The 13,118-nt window shown below is 44.4% G+C and overlaps 1 protein-coding gene across 6 annotated transcripts in view; it reads left to right on the top strand.

Annotated features, from left to right (window-relative positions):
- The window catches only part of M1AP (meiosis 1 associated protein), a 44,019-nt gene that overhangs the window by 11,651 nt on the left and 19,250 nt on the right, over positions 1 to 13,118 (top strand). For 4 of the 6 annotated variants that reach the window (XM_065663684.1, XM_065663674.1, XM_065663692.1 and 1 more), the window contains 2 exons: positions 8,735 to 9,027; positions 12,522 to 12,704. In XM_065663684.1, the coding sequence (XP_065519756.1) occupies positions 8,779 to 9,027; positions 12,522 to 12,704 (432 nt within the window). In that variant the 5' untranslated portion in view covers positions 8,735 to 8,778. Of the gene's footprint in view, positions 1 to 2,729; positions 2,773 to 8,434; positions 8,521 to 8,734; positions 9,028 to 12,521; positions 12,705 to 13,118 lie in introns of those variants that run through there. The other 2 variants (XM_065663702.1, XM_065663711.1) reach the window with 2 other exon arrangements.

The raw sequence follows: 13,118 nt of genomic DNA, 5'->3' as shown, positions 1-13,118 counted from the left end.
CAGTTGACCAAAGTTGAACAGAAAGCAGAAAAGGAAAAAGAATATATTGAACAAAATTGGATCGAGGCGCTTTTTGATGATTTGGGCCCTCACCTCACGGAATGGGTTCGTTCCCTTGTGCAGACTATAATCACAGTACTGATTGTGTTTCTGATGATCTATCTAATGTATCTTTGCATCCGAAAGGAAATAGCCCAAAACAGTGCATGGACTCATCGAATTATAGGAGCAGTGACCAGAGACCACCCAAAATATCTGACACCTCCTCCTACTTATCAGGAAACAGCTACCTAAGAGAATGAAAATACTTACTTAAGTAAGTGAAGTATTTTCAAAGGGGGGAAATGTTGGAAAAGAGCAGAATTTTGTATGATAAAACAATTGTATAAAATAGTAGAAATTATTATGTTTGAGAAATTTATAAATTAATAGTGAGGTTTTGTATATTAGAAAATGCTGTAACTTTGTAGTTTTGTATCACGACTGTTCTGTAACCAGTGTTGCAATGGTAGTCTTAGTAAAAACCTAACATAACCATATATGGTGAAAGGTGTATGGGTGGATTTAGAAAAGTATGTACTGGAGGCTATACCCAAGTAGAACCTGCGCATAAGATAGCCAGAAGAGCATGCCAGAAGCAGTCCAAGGAAGATAAGAAAATGCTAGGGTCCACACAAGGATTGGAATATACTCAAGGGAAAGGTGAAGAGGACATCCTGAGGAAGACTTCTTACTTCATCTGAGGAAGACTCTTACTTCATCGGAACGACCACCAGGCGACCACCAGAGGGGGCTGTGCAAGCGCAAAAGAGGCTGATGTCGTAATAGACTGATGTGGCAATCCTTAATACATATGTATTAGTTAAATGTTGTAACCCATGTTGAATATGTATTAATTGTGAAACTTTTAGGATATAAATTGCGGACGCGATGTGACGAGGTTGGAACCAGATTTGGGTGCATACCCCTGGTTTCCCAGCGCTGCAATAAAGCACCTCATATAACCATTCCGGTGGTTATGTGTTTGTTCCTACCCTAACAATCTAGTTCCAACCCCCCCTGCCATGGGCAGGGATACCTCACACTAAACCATCCCACACAAGGCTTTGTCCAACCTGGCCTTGAACACTGCCAGGGATGGAGCATTTACAACCTCCCTGGGCAATGCATTCCAGTGCCGCACCACCCTCACAGTAAAGAATTTCTTCCTCATATCCAATCTAAACTTCCCCTGTTTCAGTTTGAACCCATTACCCCTTGTCCTGTCACTACAGTCCCTGACAAAGAGTCTCTCCCCAGCATCCCTATAGGCCCCCTTCAGGTACTGGAAGGCTGCTGTGAGGTCTCCACGCAGCTTCTCTTCTCCAGGCTGAGCAGCCCCAACTTTCTCAGCCTGTCTTCATACAGGAGGTGCTCCAGTCCCCTGATCATCCTCGTGGCTTCCTCTGGACTTGTGATTAAGCATTTCTGTTTGCTTTCTTAACACCACTCCCAACCTTAAATGTCTTTGTTGTGTATCCCCATTTCCTTCCAAAAAACCATGGCATCAGAATCTATTTTATCTCTCCTTACTCAGAAACTCTGACACGTATTTCATAACTGACTTTCCAATTGTACTGTAACCCATTCACAAGGGTAGGACCAGAAGGACCTGAATTCTCTAACAGTGGTTCACTGTGGACTCAAACAACGCAAAATGTTGATTGCTTTTATACTCCCAGGTTTCTGTAGTCTCTTAGGGATTTGTTCTGTGCTTAAACAGTGTTCAGTGACATTAACCCCTGCTAGATGACTGTATAATATATATATATAATCATATAAACACTATTACTGCAACTACTGAAGGTTCAGATACTCCAGCCACGCTTTCCTTAAGGAAATATTCTCAAAGTTAAATACTTTTCAAGCTTCAGCTTCCAGTCTGGAATTGGATTTGCTCTTCTTTAGTCTGACAGATTAAAGAATCGTCTGCACTAGAATGTGGAGACATTGCACTTCTGTACTTATGACCTGAAATCTCCCTAACTACGAAAGAGGACAGCGACACCTCTCTTAAAAACCGTGTCCCTCTAAGATGTTCTGTAATTTTCACATCGATCCAAATTCTCGTTTCCCACAAGCTGGCTGCAACCCGCCTATTTGTCAAATAAGACCTAGACATTTCTATTCCAGCCAGTCTGTATTTATTATTGTTTACTGCTGTGGTTATTGTCCTGTTTGTAATCTTCATCCACAATGACTACAAACGCCTGACTGTGCTCAAATGAGTGATAAAGACATGGGAGGTAACAGACTGTTGTGCTGATGAGGTATCTGAAGGTAACAGAAATTCAATGCCTATTTATCTGATTTTAGTTTATAGTTAACTCTGTTTTTAACTGCCATGTTTAATTTATATACTAGTAGACAATGTTCTGACGCATTATATACTAATACAGGCATGATTTTAGCCCGAGATCTCCAGCATGTATTCTTAGACTAAAACCCCTCTGGAAAGCGCAGGTTCTCCGTTAAACACCATTACCCGGGAGGCGGGAGGGCACAGCCACCGCGGCCCCTCCGGCCGCTTCAGCCTCGCGCTCGCCGGCTGGCTCCCTGCGCGTGCGCACATGCGCGTACACCTGCCTGCACGTGCCAGCGCCCCCCTGTGGCGTGCCCACGCCCCCCCCACGCGCGCCTGTGCAGGGAGGCGGGGTCTGGCCCAGCGCCGCTGCCCGGGCCGGTGCCGTGCCCGCGGCCGCCCCCGCCGGGGCTCGTCTGCCGGGACTGCAGGTAACCTCCCGCCCGCCGCGGGCCCGTTCGTGCGCTACGGACCCTGACCGGCAGCTTCTGGGCCAGCATGGCCGCAGGCACGGCCCCTGCCGCGAGGCCACGCCCAACCCAGTGTGGAGCCACGGCACGGCCTCTGTAGGCAGGGTCCCCTGGCGGGGAGAGAACCTGCGGAGAGGAGAACCGGTGTTTGCAGACAGGGTGCCTGGGGCCGTGGTTTAGTGGTGGCCTTGATGATCTTTTCCAACTGAAATGCTTCTGTGATTCTGCTTCTGGAGGAGGAATGGCGCAGGCAGGGACTCCCCCATTCCATCCACTCTGCCAGTTATAGTGAAACCCGACCATGCGCCCTTCTCCAGTGGGCAGCCCCCGGGCAGAGCAGTGAGGATCCACAGCCACCTGGTAGCTGCTCTGTCCACACTGCAGCAGAGCGGCCGCGGCCTGTGGTGGGGCAGGTTGCCTGATTATAGACACAGCCACAACGGCCACAGCCGCCCTGGCACTTCCTCGTGTTCCAGCTGTGACACGCAGCTCCGGTGTGCAGGCTTTGCCATGTCAAGTTGTGGGCCAGAGAGCAAGTGCCGCAGGCTGCTGTGTGCTGTGTTCCCTTGTGCTGGGCATCCAGCCGCAGGGCCCGTCAGATAGTGTGGCTTTCTAAAGCTTTTCAAAACACAGTACAGGAGCTGTGAAACTATAGGAATGCTGCAGTGAGACTGAACATTTAGAGGCTCAGAGGTCATATCCAGGATACAAAGGCTTTGGGTGGTAAGCACGCGACCTAGACACACAGAACTGTGTTTCTGAGCTGCTGCTATACATTAGTATTCTAGGGATTCTATTCTCGATTAACAAGAATTGCTGTTAACACACACTAACACATAAATTGTGCTTTCACCTCACTCCTGAAGCAGACGTGCTTATTGACACTAATCATTTTGTACACTGAATTAATGGCTAGAAAAGACATCCAGAACATGTGAGGTGTGCATTCAGTGCTGTTGTCAGGGTGAAGAGTTCACATAAGATACCCTACTTCTCAGAAAAGTGCCCTGACTATCAGGTCAACGGATATTTCAAGGTACAGTGGAAGGGAAAGAACAGTCCTTCTTGCTCCATTCTGTTTCATTGCATTGAAAAGGATTCAAGGTGCTTTGTGTCAGGGAGTAGGAGAAAAAGAAAGAAAAGTGGGGCTGTCTGTAAGGCATTATTACAGGGAATAACTGGTCTGCTCTGATCCGCGCATGTATCTCACAATTTCCTCAGTGGGGATTGCCTGTCTACAGTTATGTTTTCAGGCTTATGAATTATGCAGGTTTTATCCTTCTAATGTGTATGTTGACTTTATATCATTCTAGTTTCTTAATCAAGATGCCAGGCAAGATAGAGCATATGCCCTATGAGGCTTCATTAATCATACATATAATCTCATAAAAAAGATATTACAATACCTAAAAAGTTTTAATTCTGAGAGCTCCAGCACATCACTCAGCAGTTGCCCGTGACAACACCCTTTCCTCCGAGCATTCTTGATAGGTTTTATGAGTTGGCTGCATGTTCTGTAGGGGCACTTGGTCACATGCATTATGCATCAGCTTGTCCTTGGTTTGCTCTGTCTGTCAACATGCTGGTTGATGAGCATTCGCAGGCATTTGCTGCATCATTTTTAGCGATTCAGAATTAGAAAATGCCTTTTTCTAAAGTCCTATAATGTTAAAATTTCTCTAATTTTAGGAAAAAAGAACCCATAAAGGTTATGATGAGTGGTTTTGACACTATGATAAAGTGACTATTCTTACTAAGATTTAGTGATTTGTCAATAAAAGCACAAACTTAAGGCCACTTATTTATTATTGATTATAGCACTGATGTATAGAAGAACATACAGTACCTTCTGTTATATAAAATCTTGAATAATTTTGTTTTCTTTAGCTTGATTTTGTGCTATTTTTTTGTTTGTTTTCATTCCCCTGTTCACCCTGACGTGTTTAAATAAATGTCTTCCTGTCTAGGCTACGTAGACAAAAATACATACACCAGAGGCCACTGCACAACAGCTTCACAGCTCAGGCTTCTTGGCTTGCTGCTTTTTTTCTCTAGTAAACCCACTTATTTATGCAGCTTTATCTGTTTTTCATGTGAGAATATTCACATTTCCCAAGCTGAATCAGACAATGGCATGTTTGAAACTCAAAATCACAAATATATGAAAACGGTGACACAGGGTAAGACCTAAGGCCCATCTCCTCCATGAACTTGTGGCCCACGGCAAATGCTCTGGGAGGAGTGTAAGAAGAGGGTGAGCTCTCACTGCCTCCAATGATGAGGGACTTCCCCAGTTGAAGGTAACACGAGCTCTTACCTTCTGCTACCTCTGCTGCTCCTGCAGCTAACTGCATTTTTTCTAAATGGAGATCAGAATATTTATTGAACACTTACTCCGCATCATTCAAGAAGATCATACCCTTAGAAGCTAATAGCAGGTTTATACTATTTTGAGATTGTTTTCTGTTCTTGATGTGTTTAAGGAGTAGCTTTTATTCTTTCATAATTTACAGGTTTTTATTACAAAGTTTTTATTGTTCTTAAACCTGTTGACTGTCACTGTTTGTGCCTTTTGTTCACCATTTGGGTGCATTCCCTTGCCAATAGCTTGTAGTTGTTTTTATCACATCTCAAGATTTTCCTGGCTCTACTCCCTACTTCTGTTGGGTTTAGCTACCCAGTAAGGAATTCTTATACTCATTACTCACTTTCTGTGAGTAATGTTATTTGTCTTACTTCTGAGAGTGAGGTTGGGTCCAAATTTTGCTGGTTCTTATATTAGAAAGAAGATGGAGACTATCCTTAGTATTCTTTAACCTGTAACTTTGGTGTTGCTTCTCATTTACATGGTTTTAGATTTGGATATTCTTTAATGGTTTTGTATAATGAGAACAAATTAAGCACATAGGATAATATGCAACTGCAGAATGTCATCAGCACTCACAGGTCACTCAATGTGGCAAAGATTTCCTTCTGTCCCTGTCTTTCTAGTTGTGCAGAATGTCTTCTTGCATTGAGCAAAATGTACACCAGCGCTGGCAACTAGCTTTGACAGCTGGTACATTCTGTTTTATTGAGCAATAAGCTAACATCAGCTGCTAGGACTAACAGTTTTCACTCATGCACACTGAATTATGGTGTAATCCCTTAGGCCGGGCTCTCCATCAGTTACCTGCGGTTTAAATGAAGATGTGAGTTTATCATAGCAACCAGTTATACTGTTACATAGAATTTTCCAGTTACCCAGCCTCATCACAGCAAAGAGTAACTGGTGTAGGCTGCAAGAGAGGTGGGAAGTTTACCCTGTACAGCAGGGTTGGGACAGAGAACTTCATATAACTCCTAGCAATATTGCTAAGCAGAGATTCATTAAGATACCACAATCACAAAGAAATGAAATTCAGTTGCTAGAGAGCACAGCTGGTGAGGGATCCATTTTACTAAAGGCAGTTCAAAATAAGCATAGTGCTGTACAGCATCAAGAATGAGAGAATTCATTCAAATGTGGGAAAACTGTGTCTTTTCCAGAATCAAGGCTTATTTTCCTCTCTGAAACTAATGCACATCTAAGACCCAAATTTTCTAGATTTCTGCCTGCTGGATGGGTTTTGTTTCCTTGCTCAAGAAAGCCCTGGGGGCTTGCAGGGCTTGGTGGTAAGCAATCTCCTCACAAAACCCATAGACAGAGAACTATTTCCCCAGGTTCAGTGGAATAATTTAGTAAACTCTCCTCTAAACTGTAAGGCTCCAGAAGAGACACTGATTAAAGTGGCAGCTGGCAGGTTTTCATTTTCCAATGAAATTATATTGCGTTACTAGTCAAAGCAAGATACTTTCACATATCTGTGTGATCTATCTATCTATGTCTATCCGTCTGTCCATCCATCCAATACATTTTCACCAGTTACAATATGTTATAACAAATGTTAAAACATTTCACCAGTGAAATGTTAGCCTTAAGTTTTGAAAGTCAATCTCTGATGAGCCTGTTTTGCCTTCACTGAAAAACATTCAAATCTTTTTTCTGGTGATACTTCAGTCAAGTAGAAATGTATTTCTTGCTGTTTTCAAGACTCTCAGAAATTTGTACTCTGAAGTGCTGGAGGCAGTAGGAAATACAGTGGCTTGTCTCCTTGGTGAGCATAAAGGAGTTCTTTGTCTCAGCTGAACATACCACACGAGTTCCAGGAATGCATACTGGCCTGGGTTCTGAGCAGAGCCCAACTATGTAAACCCAGGGGCACTTCAGACTTTTACGGAGCCTGCTGGGGATTTACACAGCTGTTGGAAGAAAGACTTCGTTCTAGTTCATGTTGAGAAGGTACGCGCAGTTACCCAAGCACTTTCTGGGCACAGGTAGACCTGTATGGTTACACACTACTGTTATTATCAAGACCAAGACACATTTTTAAAGCGTTTTCTGTATCCTTAGGAACAGCCCTGAATGCTTTGTGCAGGTATGGTTGCATTTAGTGAAGAAGATTTTAGGCAGGGGCTTTGTTTATGAAGAAGGAAAAAAAAAAAAAACAAAACCAAACCAGTAAAATGCTGGCCCTTGTGCTTAGGATGTGTGCATTGAAGGGAAAGAGGGCGGGGAACAAATATCATATTCAAGGGCTGAGGATGAGTGCATGTGATTACATTGCCTCTAAACCTTTTTGCCTAGCTACAAGGTGTTGGTTCTGGGCTCAGGCTGAGTGGTTTCCTCTGTTCTGCGCAGGTGAGTGCAGGAGGTACACAAGGCCCAGCAGCACATTCCTGTTTGCCCCTGGCTTCTCTGCTTACCCTTTCCCAGAAGCAGCCGGATTTTCCTACAGACTGTGGGGAATTCTCTCAGCGCAGCACCAGCCGAGCCTTGTGCACACAGAGGGACGCAGTGGCGCTGCTGGGTGAAGGGCTGGTTGCTGGAAAGGAAAATCCGTGCACTCTGCTCGTGTGCTGAAGGGGCCCGTGGTCTTGCAGGGCACTGCAGCAGGAGCCACCTCTTCCCACACACACAGGGCCAGGAACTGCAGAGCCTTAATCCCCTAATCTTCCCTGTCCTTCCCCGAGCAAGCTGTCGCCTGAACACTGACAGCACCATGGAGCTGTTCCAGTGAATCTCTGCATTGCCTGGGACAGGTCTGTGACACGTGAAGCACAAGCCACCTCTGTGCATAGCATTCCCAGCTTCTCCAGCCAGCTCTGGGAATCAAAGCTGGTGTTTGGCTGAAAATACTTTCTGTTAGTTTCTGACATACAGATTTTTTCAGGCTTGCAGCACTCCCATGTTCTTGAACAGTGTGAGATACTGCTGGCAGCTGTAGTGCTGCATTCATTGAGTCTTTTGGCAGAGCAGAGCCAACCCCAGATGTTAGAACGTTTGAAGGACAAAGGTCAGTTCTCCACCATCCTCAGAGTAAAATCTCTGTGTGTGCAGTATTTTCTTGCTGCATCATGCTGGCCTTTTCTGGCTATAACAGCTACTTGTCTCATGCTGGTCTTACGGACTGGGGGCTGTGTTCTCCTTGGGGTGTTTGGGTATAATCTCCTGGCCACTGCAGAAGCAGGAGTTCAAAGTCTTGCTGTCCACCTGCTGCTGGAGGTCACTCCTCTGCTGGAGACTGATGTCAGGCACCTGAGCCACACTGGCTGTGCATGTGAAGTATCACAGCTCATCCCTGGGCTATGGCTAAACTGTTAACACTTTCAGCTGCTCCAGTTGCATCTGTAAGAGAATATCTGCCATACATTTTGTTTTCTGAATGGATGCATTTCCATTTGTCTTTGTGTGAGTTTATCTTAGAGCATGGGCAATTATTGCTTTTGGAGAAAGCTGTTAAAGTCTTAATTCTTTCCTGTCTATGTCTCAGGTTGCTTTTAAGTGAATGGGAAAATGCGAGCCCTGTTCACTGCTATTATTTGTCATTTTTTTCCTATTCAGATGCAGATGGATAACCGGACATCTAATGCACGTCTTCAGAAGCCATGAGTTCCAGAAAATTACTCTCAGAAACACGGAGAACATTTCCTGCTGCTAAAGTACACTGCCAGCAGCCATCACGGATTCTCATTGTGGATGTCACATCACCTTCCTGGGCCAACACTTGTTCTGTACTGTCTGAAGCTCTGGAAAACACACTGTGTTTGGCACACAGCTTGACCGGCCCCTGCCGTGTGCCCCTGCTGAGCCTCTATGTTGTGCAGAACCAGCAGGAGTGTCTGCTCCCCTTTACGGTAGGTGTGAAATTATGCTTGTTGGGATTTAACAAACATGAATGCAACAGATTGTTGCGGTTCAGTAAAGAAAGTTATGATTTACTCCAAATGTATATCTAAAAATCAGTCATTCTCAGAGAGCAGTTTCGTAGACTTCATGGAAGAGGTGAATTTTTATGAAGAATGATGTTTAAAAGAAGTGTTATATCTTTGATCTGTGAAGTTGATTGTGTGCATAAGTTAGGTTTTGTGCTGTCCCCTCTCTAAAGCATCTGTTGTACCTCTCCCTTTCCTGTGCTGTTTTCTGCACTATCTAAACTGCTTCTCTACCAAAATTATCAAACACAGCTCTAAAGCTGTAATAATTCAGGTGGTGAAATGGTCAATAGACCTGTTGATTATACAAAAGTTACTTCTCTGGGAGAGGTTCCAGTCATTTAAGGGGAAAGGATCAGAATTCAAAATATTTTTGCCAAAATTGAGAAGTATCCTGAAATCACAGACTTGCAGAATAATAGATCATTGAGGTTGGAAAAGACCCTTAAGTTCATCAAGTCCTACTGTAAACCTAACACTGCCACGTCCACCACTAAATCAAGTCCCCAAGTTCCACGTCTGCGTGACTTTTAAATACACAGATCTAAGGCAGTAAGAACAAGCATTTCACTCATCTGGGGTATGCAGCTATATAAATATAGATGGAGAGTGACTAGCAGCTCTAAAATAAAAGTCTGGGATTACAAAGCATCATGAAGTTCGCAAGAGTCTATGAATTCACACTACTATAAACAGCCATGGTGAGCACTCATTTACAGCACACTGGTGTAAACACACAGGATTAACCCTTCCACCTGTGAGAACATTCTGAAAAACTCTGTCAAGTTTTCACATCTCAGGAAAGGTAGAGGCCAACTAGGAAGAAAAAACAGAGGTCAGTTTAGCAAATGTGATCTGCGAGAGACTGTGGTTAATGGTGATGTTTGGTTTGTAGAATAGGTTGTAGATAGATAATGCGATAAGGAAAACTTCAGGGGATACCAAAGTAACATTTTCTGGAGATACTGTGAAATCACTCTGATTAGGGGCTTTAAGAATAGACACTTGTCTTACTTCCTTGCTTTTCTATTTAAGCAACAGTTCCTCGTATGATAATCACATTTTGTACAGACAGAAGAACCCTTAGATCATTGTTTGGTTTCCTACATATTACATATTTCACTGAAGTACCCATATAACATTGAAGCATTTCCCCCAGAAAGACATCTAGTGTTGATCTGAAGATATTACAAGATGGAGAACCAAGCAGTTACCAAGAGAGAATTTCTTCCAGTGGTTTATCACTGTCATTGTGAAACTTGCACCTAGTTCCTAACTTGCATTTGTTGACTTCAGCTTCCAGGGATTTTTTAAGGTATTTTCTGTTTTGGCTAGGCTGAAGAACCTGCTTGTATTTTATCCTCCCTTCCTTCCTCTAAATGGAAGCAGGTTCCTAGCAGGTCTTCTGGCTGGTAAATAAAAGAGGACAAAGTCTAAGTCTAGTTGAAAGGCATTTCCATGGGCCCTTAATAATTTCCAACACTCCTCTGGTTTTGTGGATGCTATGTTCTGATACTGCACTCAGCAACGCTGTGTAGAAACCTGGAAAATACCCCCTCCTCCTCTTTGTATGACTGGTAATGGCATCTTTTTTGCCATAATATTGTGTTTCTCTGGGACTTGTCCAAGAAGCAAAGTCTCCACTCAAAGACTTGAGACACTGGGCTGATGGCACAAGCTCTAGTGTGAGGCCCTTCTCCTTTCTTCCCAGCTCTGCTTGGCTGCTCTCCCTTTTGAGCCAGCTGTTTCAGGCAGGTGCTGAAGGCTTTTTCAGAGCTGTTTTTTCTCCATTAGGAGCAGTAAAGTATAGCAAGATGACTATCTTCTTCAGTGGACCTAAAGATGAGTATCTTCTTCAGTGTACCTGATTTCACTAATAATGATATCTGGTCCCCTGCACCTTCTGGAATCAGGAGCAGTTATACATCTGTCTGATAAAGATCTGTCCCAAGGGCTCTGATGCTTTTCCTGCAGTCCTGAATTGCCCCTTTGTCTCAGCAGGGCATGCTGTTTACCACACTGATGTTCTCATCTAGCTGGAGGAAAACTTGATACTTCTCAGTGAGGAGCCAAGATAGATCTATCTTAAAGGTTTCTTATTAGGCAAATCATACCAAGTCAGGAGATCCCCAAAGCTGAAAATAGAGACTGGGAGAATACAAGGGGGAGTGTCAGATAAAAGGTAATCATAGAATCATAGAATAGTTAGGGTTGGAAAGGACCTCAAGATCATCCAGTTCCAACCCCCCTGCCATGGGCAGGGACACCTCACACTAAACCATCCCACACAAGGCTTCATCCAACCTGGCCTTGAACACCGCCAGGGATGGAGCACTCACAACCTCCCTGGGGAACCGATTCCAGTGCCTCACCACCCTAACAGGAAAGAATTTCCTCCTTATATCCAATCTAAACTTCCCCTGTTTAAGTTTTAACCTGTTACCTCTTGTCCTGTCACTACAGTCCCTGATGAAGAGTCCCTCCCCAGCATCCCTATAGGCCCCCTTCAGGTACTGGAAGGCTGCTATGCACCAAGGCTGGGTGTCAGCACCCAGAAGAGGGGTGCAGTCATAAATAGTTAACACAGTTTGTGCTTAGAAGTTTGTGCTTAGAAGTTTACCTGATGTCTCAGGTACATCCCAGAGCTGAAACTGCATAGACTAAGTTAACATGTAAAGTGCATATACAAGAGAAAATACAATTCTGCTGTGCTAGCTCCAAATGACAAGTACCTAACTGGGCTTGGGGTGCCTGCAGCCCACTCTGCGCCCTGTTCTGTCACAGTTAGGAGCAGTACTTGACCTGAGAGTTCTGGTTTACATCTGTGAGAGCTGCAGCAGCCTCCTGGATTGCAGGAGAAGCATCTGTACTGTAGGGAATTCGGCTGTAGCACTTTGAAGAGGCTCCTGGCTGCATCCACTTGGTGCATTTGTCAAAGATTGGTGAACTTCACAGGACAACTGACATACTGGGATGTCACTGCTTGCACTGTAGAGAACAAAGCGTGGTGAACACAGGTTCCAGAGGTCTACAGCTTAGTGGGTAAAGGAGTACAGATACGGCAGGGGTGACTATGGCCTGGGGATGCCACACTGCCTCAGTGCTCCCTGTTACTTGTCTTAAGCTCTGCCTCTCTGCTGTGCAGGGTCAGAGGAGAGGGCTGTGCTGAACCACTACATTTTGGCTAGCAGCAGGCAACGGGTAGACAGCTGAAAATTGGAGGAGTGATCGTGTGTGTTTTACTAGTATAAAAACAGGTTGGTTTTAATTCCTGTCCGTGTTGCCTGCCTTATGACTTGGCTCCTGCCCCCAGTCTTAACTCAGTGCTGTGAATTCAAACACATTATGCAAAATGACTTCATAGTGCTAGTTTGACACTTCCAGTCTTTCAGTTTCATTGAATACTGTTTTTGCAGCAAGTGAAAGAAAACTTTGCACGAATCCAAGCCTGCATTTCGGAGCTCCGTTCGCTACCAAGAGAAGGCTGTTTCCCACAGGGGGGAAATGGAGTGGTACAAGCTGTACAGGATGGATTGCAACAGTTCAAGCAGTACAGCAGACACACAGCAGCAGGAAGCTCAGCAAACAGTTCTGTTGAGGTAAGAAAAGATTCGGAAGGTAGCAGGAGCCGTCCACCAGACTTGCTGCTAGCCAGCACATTCTGATGATTGTCTGTGTGCTATCAAGGTCCATCGGAGGGGGTCATGAAGAAAATAAGCCCTACCAAAACAATCCCCCGGGGCAATCTCAGAATGCTCATGGAAAGCAGACAGGTTCAAGTTGGAGTCACTTACGGAGACTGACTGACTTTGCAGTTAGAAAAATGCATCTGATTTCAGGCATTTAGGATTGGATGTTTTTCCCAGTTCTGTTTTGATTACTTTCACAGAACTGTGTCAAAGGCAAAGCCATTTGCAGTACTTACGGACATAATTTTTCTGTCAGCCTACAGAGATATTCTGTGGTTACAGTATCAGGACCTTCCACTGATACAGCAGGATGTTTGTACAAAG

Source organism: Lathamus discolor, chromosome 1 (genome assembly GCF_037157495.1).
Source record: "Lathamus discolor isolate bLatDis1 chromosome 1, bLatDis1.hap1, whole genome shotgun sequence".
Taxonomy (NCBI): domain Eukaryota; kingdom Metazoa; phylum Chordata; class Aves; order Psittaciformes; family Psittacidae; genus Lathamus; species Lathamus discolor.
Note: the sequence above shows the minus strand (reverse complement) of the source record. Positions and strands in the feature narration are given on the sequence as shown.